The sequence below is a fragment of the Parasteatoda tepidariorum genome, chromosome X2 (assembly GCF_043381705.1).
Source record: "Parasteatoda tepidariorum isolate YZ-2023 chromosome X2, CAS_Ptep_4.0, whole genome shotgun sequence".
In the NCBI taxonomy this organism is placed as follows: Eukaryota; Metazoa; Arthropoda; class Arachnida; order Araneae; family Theridiidae; genus Parasteatoda; species Parasteatoda tepidariorum.
In genome coordinates, this window is record NC_092215.1 from 44,090,517 (window position 1) to 44,101,318 (window position 10,802).

The window sequence follows — 10,802 nt, forward strand, 5'->3', positions numbered from 1 at the left end:
ATTGTGAGGATTCGTGAGAAGCTCATCATCAGGGATGTTTCCCAGACCGTCGCCAATAGCCCATTGTGCAGCTCTAGTGCGACGTAAATGAACAACAACAACATCATGTTAATGACTAAAAAGTTTATTTGAAATTTACTTTGTTCCAGCTCTTTTATGGTGAAACTTTTAAAATGTCAGCAAAATTACCAAAAAAATCTGAAATCTTTAGTTGCTTAATTGTTTGCAACTATATAAACTATATTTCAAAAAGCGTAGTAGTTAGCAGCCCTGCATTTCACAAATGATTCTTTTTTTTTCTATTTAATCTTACCATGTTTAGTTTTAATTGGATAAATTTCATTCTAAAAATTACCTAACTGTAATTTTAAGTTTCAGATAAAGTTATATATATATATATATATATATATTATGCTCGTGACTTAGATTTGCATATTAGTTTACCATTAATAACAGTTTTTCTAAAACTAGGGGGTGATTCTCCTTTCAATAGGGCGATGAGTATTAAAAATAAATTAATTTAAACAATAATAAAAAGCTAGAATATCGATATTGAAATTGTATACAAAACCAATCGTTCAGATTAGGAATTACAAATTTAAAAATAAATAAAATTAATTAAAGTTTCTGAACTTTTTCGTCATACTTTGGGTGAAATAAAGATGTCTTCCAGATCTTCTCAGAACAAAAAAATAGGATATACATTTGTTTGAAAACGAACCTCTGACGAACATTCATGCTTTAACTGAAAGCACAAGGAAGTAGTGATGATGAACAATAGAGCTTTGAAATTTTAATTAACAACGCTTCTAATTATTCCAAATTCCAACTAAAAAATTCCTGTTTTAATCATTTTCCTCGAAATATCTGTTCTTTTCTAAAACAGTAAGGAAAAGAAAAAAAACGGGTGGGGGAATAGATTTTCACTTTTTTTTCTCAATTTAGTATTATTGATGATAACTCATAGTTTTTTGAGTAAAAATAATAATAATAAAGGGTGATAGAGGGGGCAATAAGTAGCAGTCAACATTTAAAGGGGGGAAACAGGCCAAAAAAGGTTGGGAATCACTGATTTATCATTAGTAAAGTTGTCTAAAGTCAAAAATTTTACAAGTCATAAGCAAAAAGCTAAACTTGTATCAAAATTTGAAAAAGAATGATTTTCTTTTGCAACAACATGCTACACCTTAGAAAATTTATTTTTTAATATAAATAACATAAAGTTCAAAATGTATTTTAAAATCTAATTTTTTTTTCATAATGTTTAGCTCAGAATATTAAAGTTTTGTAATTAAATCTTTTAAAAATATTAGTTTGTTTATGAAATTTCAGCAATTTTGTGAATAATAATTCGGAATTGAAAAGTTTTCGATTTATTTTTATTTCATAAGCAACTAATTTTAGGATTTGGCATATAAATATAAATCCGTTTTATAAATATTTATTTCGAAATGCTTTAAGTAATGCAATGTGTGATATGTAATCATGAGTACGTAATTTAATAGTTTAATTCTATTTCAACCATTTTTTTCTTTTTCATATGGCAAAATAATTTGTCATACACGAATTACTAACTGAAATAAGTATGATGGTATCGTTTAAAACTAATTATAGAAAATCGTTTCTTCACAAAAACATGGTAATATAACTCCTATAAATTCCTGATTTTTAAACGCGCGCTTTATAAAATTTTAACATTACAAAAGTAATAATTGTATTATTAAAATAATGTTTAACAAAGATATTTTTTTTAAAACCTGAATTTATTTAGTTTCGCTACAAAAAAAAAGATTCCGTTTTCAAAAATGCTTGATGCAGCAATATAGTTTCAAATGTATTGTTAAATTAATATCTAACTTTTTAATCATAAGAGCTAACTATATGTATACTCTTTAAACTTAGTTTTTAAGGCATCTTTTAAAAAAAAACTAAGATCAAATAATTTTGATTTCTTTTTGGGGGTAGGGGGTAGGCACCCAGGGATATGAATGCTGATACTCTATTATTAATGCATTCAATATATTGATCTATGAACTCTTTTCTACTTTTACAGTTCTTGAAGTCTTGATAGTCTAAGAATTGTCTTTAATGTTTTGAATAAATAATTTTTAGTATTGTAAATAAAGCATTTTCGTGATGATAGTTATGATCTGAATGTAACTCTTGAAAATAAAAAAAGATTTTTTATTAATTTTTTAAAATCCCATATGAAAATAAAAAAATACATCTAATAATTTATGACTTTTTGAAATATTGCATTTCAGTGTTTTTTTTTCTGCTTTTATTTAGCTTGAATCTATACAAATGTAAAATAGGTTTGTCTCATAATATGTCCTATAATTTTTAAACTTAAGGTTTATTAAATTGTTAATAAACATTTTGAAATTTTACAAATGTTAAGGTAAATTTCTAGTTAAATCTGAGTTAAACATTTTATTCATATCTTGTGATATTTACAATTTGAAATAAAAAGTCATTCCTTGGGCGAAATAGTTATGATTTCAATAATTACGCGAATATTTCTAGTGTTTTAAAATTGTGTAGACAGATAAAATGTTTTTTCAGAAAATCTGACTTCGCTTTTTTCAGATCTCATTAACAAGAAAAACAAATGATATAGAGATGACAGTATTTTTAATATTTCATTAAACTGTGTTCAAAAGCATTTGCAGTTTTAGTTTATTAAATGTAGGTGTTTTATTCCACATTAAACTATACTTGAAAATTTAATTGTTACTGTTCAAAATAAAATATATAACTTATATTTGCGCAATAGGTTCAGTTAATTTTATAGTACAAAACCTATATTCATCGAATTAAATTTGAATTTAAATTATAAAGCAGCAAATTAAATTTTTGAAAATGCTGAACAGTATCAAAAGGTTATCAAACTACATTCTACGTCTCTGCCAAGAATTTTTGTTGTTGTGAATAACGTTGCAAAAATATCAATCGCTGATCTGCAGCATTTGCAAATGTTTTTTTTACGTATATATGAATATAAAAACAATTGTTTCTTTTTACGGATTAATATTATGAAAACATTCATCGGCATTATACAGTATCTACAGGTGCCGCAAGCCAATTAGAATTTTACATTTTCGCGCGTACAATTTAGAATGATCCGTATAGTTTATAAAGTATATTATAATTTTATATGCTAGTTTCCTTTCTAATTCACATTTCTAATTTATTTTTATTTTGCGTCGGATATATTGACTGAGCCACAAAAATGTTCAAATCGGGGCGCATGCGGCCCGCCGGCCGCGAGTTTGACTTATATATAACTACTCTACGTCATTATTGAATCATCGACCGATATCATTTTTGCGATATACAATATGAGTAAAAGTCTGACATTTTTACATAGATCAATGTTTCGGAACAATCATGTTCGATATAGTAACCGGCGATTTTTCGAAATCGATCGATATTGTGTGCTACTAGGGTTGTAAATCCACTTTCATCGAACAAATTTTTAATTAGTATTGCTACGGATTTCCACATGGTTTATAAAATTTGGCTTCTTTTTTGATATAATACTATTTCGATTCACAAATTTAGAATTATAGCAATTAAATAATCACTCTATGGCTCGCTATTGTTGTGATGCATTCCATTTCAAATGCGAGAGTTATTCGTATTTTGAAACTAAGATTCAGATTCTTTGGCGGTAGTTTTATCTTTTTACTTTACGTGACACAAGAAAAATATATACGATTTTTTAGTAGTAAAATGCTGTCGTAACCGCAAAACATTAGATTTTACATCCGCGATATCAAAATTTTTTTAACCAAAGAACGGCGAAAATCGGATAAATATCATACAAAAATTGGAGGTCTGGTAACAATTGTTAAAAAAGCGGAAAAGCAGAGGATTTTCATGACTAGTGAGTGGGGTTTTGCACCAGGAAAAACAGCGATGTTTTATTTTTTTTTCTCTAGATCATAATTTACTTCTTGATTAGAGGAATTGGTGAATTCATTTTGAAGTGTGGTATTTATGGAATTTTTTTAAAAAATAGAAGAAAAAAAAGGAAATACAGGATAACTGTGAGGCCTGTAATACTGTCTACCATAGAAATTAATTTCACACATTTCTAAAGTGTGCTATGTTGTAAAAATTTATAAATATGTTATCTATAAGAGACAATCTTTTAGATGTTGTCATGCACTTTGAAACTGACTCTAACCAAAGTTAGCAATAGTAAAGTTATACTCAGTAACATATAGCATTTAGTATGGAATGCTACCAATGGTTGAATTATTCAAAGAAATGTAAAATTTTATATCTGATTTCGATTTGGCTCGATAGTAGATTTAATTTAAGTGACATTTCTTCTTTTGGCTATGCATTATCATTTCTTTAGATTCTTATAATAAGCAATTCTACTATACTAAGAATACTATTCTAATATACTCAAATGTTGTAATTTATTTTTGTCCAAAATACACAAAGAAAGTTGTGTTATTTGTATATTTCAAAGACAAACAAAATTCTGACTATAAATATTACATTTTGAATAAATCCTTTCAATTTTTTTCATAAAAGGGATGTTAAAAATAAGCGCTTTTAAGTATTATTGTGCAATCAGAAATTACCCTATTTCTAACTTTTTTGTGAACAAAAAATATCAAGTTTATTAGATGAAATCAATTTTGAGGAAATGTACAAAACAATAATGTTCATAATTAATTACAGAGAAAGCAGTGAAATTTCTTTAAGCATTTTTATTTCAAAACAAAATATTTATGCAAATTATTTCTAATGTACTTAATTAAACTTTTTTTGAAAAGAAAAACAACAACTCAAACAGTAACAAAAATCACTGATGAAAAAAACAAGAGCATTTTAAGAATGTATGTTAATTTTAAATTATGAACAACAAGAAGCATTAAAAAATGAAATATATACAATGACTTTGATAATAACGTTTAATTAGGAATCACCATAAAGGCAGAATTATCATAATTTGCATTGATAAGGGAAATAAGATAGAAAACTTCTCAACTTCTAATATAAAAAGTTGCAATTATTATAATTAAAGAAGTAAAAAGAACTTGTAAATTAACACATTACAGAAACCAGCAAAATATTCTAATAATCTTCAAATAATAATAAGAAAATCTTCAAAAAAAAAAAACTTCTACAGATCTTGAAGGGTTTCCTAATTATCTAATAAGTGCAAAGTCAAAAAACAAATTTAAAAAGAATATTGAGCAACCATCAAATAAATATGAACTATTAAATTATATATCAATTAATCAATTTTAAGAGATAGAGAGAACAAAGTCCTATAATTTGATGGCTAAATTAAAATGTGTAAACAAATTATTTTTAATAAATAAGCTTTTAATAACAAAGGATTGTAATTCTTTATGGACTGAAGTAATTTCTTAGCAGCTGCTTTATGAAAGAGATGGTAATATATTTTTGTTTTAACTATAAGCAGGCACTTTTTTTGTAACAAACACTCTAGTTAAAGAAATCCCAATGCAATGTACCAGTATTTAAACTGTTTACAGATTACGATGGCAAGCAGAAATTATGTCTTGAATTTTGTAGATAAGTGCTACAAGTAAACAACTTTTTCATTACTTCTTATAGTTTTGAATTATCAAAGCGTAACTCTTATTTCATGTTAGTCCATAGAAGGTATAACAGAAGATATGATATACAATAGAGATAATTAAACAGTAAAAAGATGAAGCATTCAACATTGACCAAAAATTAGTCTGCATATTTATAAAATAACCAATAAAAAGAACTATGCTATGTAGAACAATTATTCTTTGGAAAAATTATTGAAAAAAAATTTTTTTTTCTTCTTTTTTTAAAAAAAATTGCTGTATACAAATTGTACAACATCTCAATATCAAAATATTTTTAAATCTAACACTCTAAGAATGGACAATGATTATTCAATTGGTAATCCTTTCCAGCACAGCAGATTTTGGTTGAAAATTTTAATTAATCAGCATATTGGAAACTGCGGCCATAGGAAGTGTATTTTAAATGAAGAGATTTACTTGATCTGTATGCAGTGTTTTCATCATAGAAAAAAAATGGGTGAGAATTTCTCACCCTTTCTCAAAAACAGGGTGAGATTTCAGAAAGCTAAGTGAGATTTGTAAAAACTAAAAAAACACGAATAGACTTGAAAAAAAAATCATTTCTTTTATTATAATACATTTTTAACGTCTTCTATTTTTTAAAGCATTGAATATTCTTGCTGCATCATCATAGAAGATTTTGCCTTTACTAGGTATTTGTCCATCTTACATTAGTGCATAAAAAATTTGAACGTCTTACATGAAAAAACCTTACCTACGGTAAACACGTGGTTGCAGAGAAATGTGTTCTGAAAGGGGTTCCGTGGTTCGGTTGTGTTCTGTTGTTCGAAAAGGTTCTGAACAATACTGGTAAATAGGGAAGCTAGATAACGGAGCAAATGTTGAAAATAATGAAAGATCCAGGAAGAAAAGTGAAACGGATTTTATTCTAAATAGCGTAATTCGAAGCTTCTTCCAAAATGCGAGAAATTCGCGAATTTTGAAATTGATTTATAGAATGCGCGAATTTCTGGCAGTAATAATTTTTTAATGCGAGAAAAGAAAAAAAATATGCGAGATTTTTGCGTTCTCGCGCTGTAGTGAAACCACTGGTATGTTATTTAAAAGATAATTGATGCTTAGAAGCAAGTAGTGATTTCTAGTGTTTAGCATTATTTTTTGGAAAAGTGTTTTCAGACTGGGCATTTGCATCAGTAAGGGTTAATGGTTGAATTTTAAAGCTAAAATAAACATAGTAAATTTAATATTAGCAAATATTTCAGAAAGAAGTTTTATATTTATCAGGAATAAAAAATAAATAATACTCTCAACATTTGTCTTGTCTCAAAATATCACATATGCTATAAAATATATATTCGTGTATTATATATTTATATTAAAATATACATTTGTGTAAATATATATATATATATATATATCTGATTCTGATTTTTGAACTATAAGTCAGTGACTAAAATAAACTTTATATTCCTTGATTTCTAATGGAATTGCTGTATTGTATTATTAGTATTATATATATATATATTTTTTTTTTGATTTGATGAAAAAAGTTATGCATATATGTTTTAAATTGTGTGTGAGCCATAAAAAAATATTGCACATATCATGATAAATATAATATAAAAGAGAGTAAGTAACTAAAACTATATTTATAAAAAAGCTATAGCACTTACTGATTTCATATAAGTACACATTTAACACATAGTAAAAACAGTTATTATATTTTAATTTTATTTTACAGTGATAGATTGATGCGTGAAAATAAATTTAATGTTACAGTCTCATTAAACTATTACAATAACATTAACTTTCAAAGAATAGTATGATTATAAATGAATAAAATCAAGTGGATTAAATGAAAATTTTATAAAATAAATAAGAAAAACTGTGCTCAACAATGCACTGCTCATTATTACAAATGATTAGTTTCATTAAGCAACTGGAATGTAATATCACAATTTTTTTTAACATGCAAAATTAGACATGTACTTTTTCTGTGTTTATTATTAAGCTGTAGGATTTATAACTCCAATATTAACAACATCAGATGAATTTGGATCTTGATATATTTCTCTAGAAATTGCTCTACGATTCCTTCTTAGCCTAACTGCTTCCAAAACTATCAGACAAATCCAAAAAAATACATTTAACCAAGCACAAATCTGCAAAGAAATAAAAAGTTAAGAAATAGTATCATATTAAAATCAATTTAAAATTCGAGAAATATTTTTAAAATCTATAAAAATAGATTTTATTGAAGAAATTTATCTAGGGAAGCTACAGAATTTATTTTCAAAAAGCTCTACAGCTAATCTTAATAGTTATTGCTATATCTAAATTATTCTTCTTAGTTTATGATTCAAAATTAAACGCTTTCTTACACTTTATTATTCACAACCTGTCTTTTTATTCTACATTTAGATTCAAGTATGCAAAAATAAACATTCAAGTTTTTCCCTTTACTAAGTGTGAGAACCATATTTTTCCCTCCGCATATCTAATGAATCAATTGTAATTACTTATGTTTCTCTTTTTATATGTAACTTAAGAGTTCATCAGGACTTGTTTGCAAGATTTTCCCTAGCCTTTGAGAGTAAAGAAAATTTTGATTTTGGATTATTTAGTTTCTTGTTTTCCAACGAATGATTACAGTGGAACATCGTTTATACGACGATCACTTATACGACGTTTACATTTATACGAAGTTTTAGTGTGGTCCCAAATCATTCCTATTCATTTTATTGTAAAAATATATCGTTTATACGACGCACAGAATCGGTTATACGTCGGTTTTTAGATTTTGTTCACGTTTATTTAATTCTTTATTTTTCCCGTGTATTTTGAAAAAGGGATGAATTTGCCAATATGAATGATACAGAAAAGGGTGCCAACAAGAATGCTTGGATGACGAACGTAATTTTTACTAGATGACTGAAAAAACTAGACAATGTTATGAAGAGGCAAAAACGAAAAATTTTGCTATTCATCGACCAATGTCCAGCGCACCCATCGATACTAATTATTTTGGAAAATGTAAAAGCTCTCTTTTTTTTCCTGCAAATTGCACAAGCGCGCTTCAGCCATTAGATTTGGCCGTGATTAGAAATCTAAAATTGCATCATAGAAAGCAGTAAGTTCAACTCGCTATTCAAAGCATTGTAGAGACTAATAGCAAGAAAATATAATTAAAGGTAAGATACATTCAAGTTGCTCACTGCAATTTTTCTTCTTTGGTTATTTGTTTGTTTTGCTTTGTCTAATTTAGAAATTTATGTAAATCAATACGTTAAACATTAAAATTAACTGAAAACAGAGTTAGTTTCAGTTTTAGAAGTAAAAATCGATTATACGACGTTTTTCGGTGGTCCCTTCGGCGTCGTATAAACGATGCTCCACTGTACTTAATAAAAACATTTATTTTACTTTCGCATACCCGTTTATTTCTCCTACTCACCCCCACCCACATGCACGCGGTTTTAAGAAACACGTAAAACTGAGACTATGTTAATAAACAGTAGATTGGGGATGCTATGAAGGAGTTATGCGAATTGAATAATTTTTTGTAGCTAGTATATCTAAATACCACCTTAATGGAATATATGACTTAAAATTTTTTCCAGATATATATATATTTAGTGCCACCCGGGATTTCATACACACTTGTCTCACACATTGCAAAACAGTGACCTTTCTAACTTCACAGTAAAAATTATTTTTTTTTGGGGTTTTGTGAAAATTCTTCCAGGTATGATATTTTAACATACAGTTTGATCAATCTATACTAAAAGCATTAAAAACTAACATTTAAAAAAAAAATTCTTTCTTTTTTTTAATTGAAATGGGTGGGGGGAAAGAAGAAAATATGAGAAGTCAAAATAAATAAGCCTTAAAAATAGTGAATAAAAGTTACTATTTTTCAAGACATTAAGTTAGAATTTTTTTGTTACTTTGGACATGAATTCAAGCAAGAGTATATGAATGAGAATTTTCTTAAATGAAAATGTCCTTTCAGCAAGTCAACTTTCAACCTTGTACTTTCATTTCATCAAGTTGTTAATTGGGCTTAATTCCATAGTTTAAATTATAATAGTTTTATAGTTGAATTTCTATAGTCTGTGGAGCAGTAGGATGTGATTTTTTGCTACAAGTTTTGCGGCTAATAATTTTTGAACTAATTATCCAAAGTTAATTTTTTTATTCAAATGCATTTCCTGTACAATTTTCTGCACACCGTCCTCATTTCACGTTTTTAAGTCAGATTTGTGCAACAAAAACAAAATATAATGTAATATTGAACACCCAAAATAGAGGTGGGACAGCCAAGTGTGCAAACAATTTTTTAATACATAGATATATATATATACCTAAATTTTAACTAATATGACATCCATTAAAAGTATTTAATGCTAATATAGTAATAATATTTTAATATTATTTTAATGTTATTACTTCCTTCTTAAAGATGATTTGTTTGGTACTCGAAAAAAGCAATACCTTAAGTAAAATACTTAAAATTGTAATTGTAACTCAGGAGAGAAAATAGTTTTGACAATACATAATTAATTTTAAAATAAATTAAATAAATTTATTAAAAAAATCTTGAAAATAGTTTTGACATATTTTTACAATAAGGAAAACAGTCCACAGTATGTTTTGAGAACACATAAGACTGCATTGGTACATGTAACAATAAAATAAGTTTTCGCAAAATGTTGTTTAGATTAAGTTGAGGAAAATGTGGATTAAAAATATGGTGAAACCAATACACTTTAACTACATGGAATCATAAAATTAGTTTCGATCAAAAATTTTTAGGGGGACACCTCATTTAGAGCAACACAAATTTAATTTGATTTAATGTGAATTATATTTGGTAAAATACTGAAATATAAAAAATAAACTGTATGATTAAATCAAAACAAGGGTCCCTAGTTTACTGTGTGTAAAGAAATGTCCCTAATCTACTGTGTGTAAGAAATATCCCCAGTCTACTGTGTGTAAGAAATGTCTAGACCTTCTGTATGTAAGAAATGTCCACACTCTTTTGTGTGTAAGATAGGTCCCCAGTCTACTCTGTGTACAAATGGTCTCCAGTCTACTGTGGGTAAGTAAGATTTTAGTTAGATCCCAGTTTACTATGTGTAAAAAACATCCCCAGTTTATTGTGTGTAAGAAAGAAATGCTTATTTTTCTGCCTGTTATGGTATATACATCTATATATATATATAT

The 10,802-nt window shown here is 27.0% G+C and overlaps 1 protein-coding gene across 2 annotated transcripts in view; it reads right to left on the bottom strand.

Annotated features, from left to right (window-relative positions):
• Positions 1-4,715: 4,715 nt before the first annotated feature.
• Positions 4,716-10,802, bottom strand: part of LOC107447226 (transmembrane protein 179B) — a 19,456-nt gene continuing 13,369 nt past the window's right edge. For both annotated transcript variants that reach the window (XM_016062091.3, XM_016062092.4), the window contains exon 5: positions 4,716-7,735. In XM_016062091.3, the coding sequence (XP_015917577.1) occupies positions 7,580-7,735 (156 nt within the window). In that variant the 3' untranslated portion in view covers positions 4,716-7,579. The remainder of the gene's footprint in view (positions 7,736-10,802) is intronic.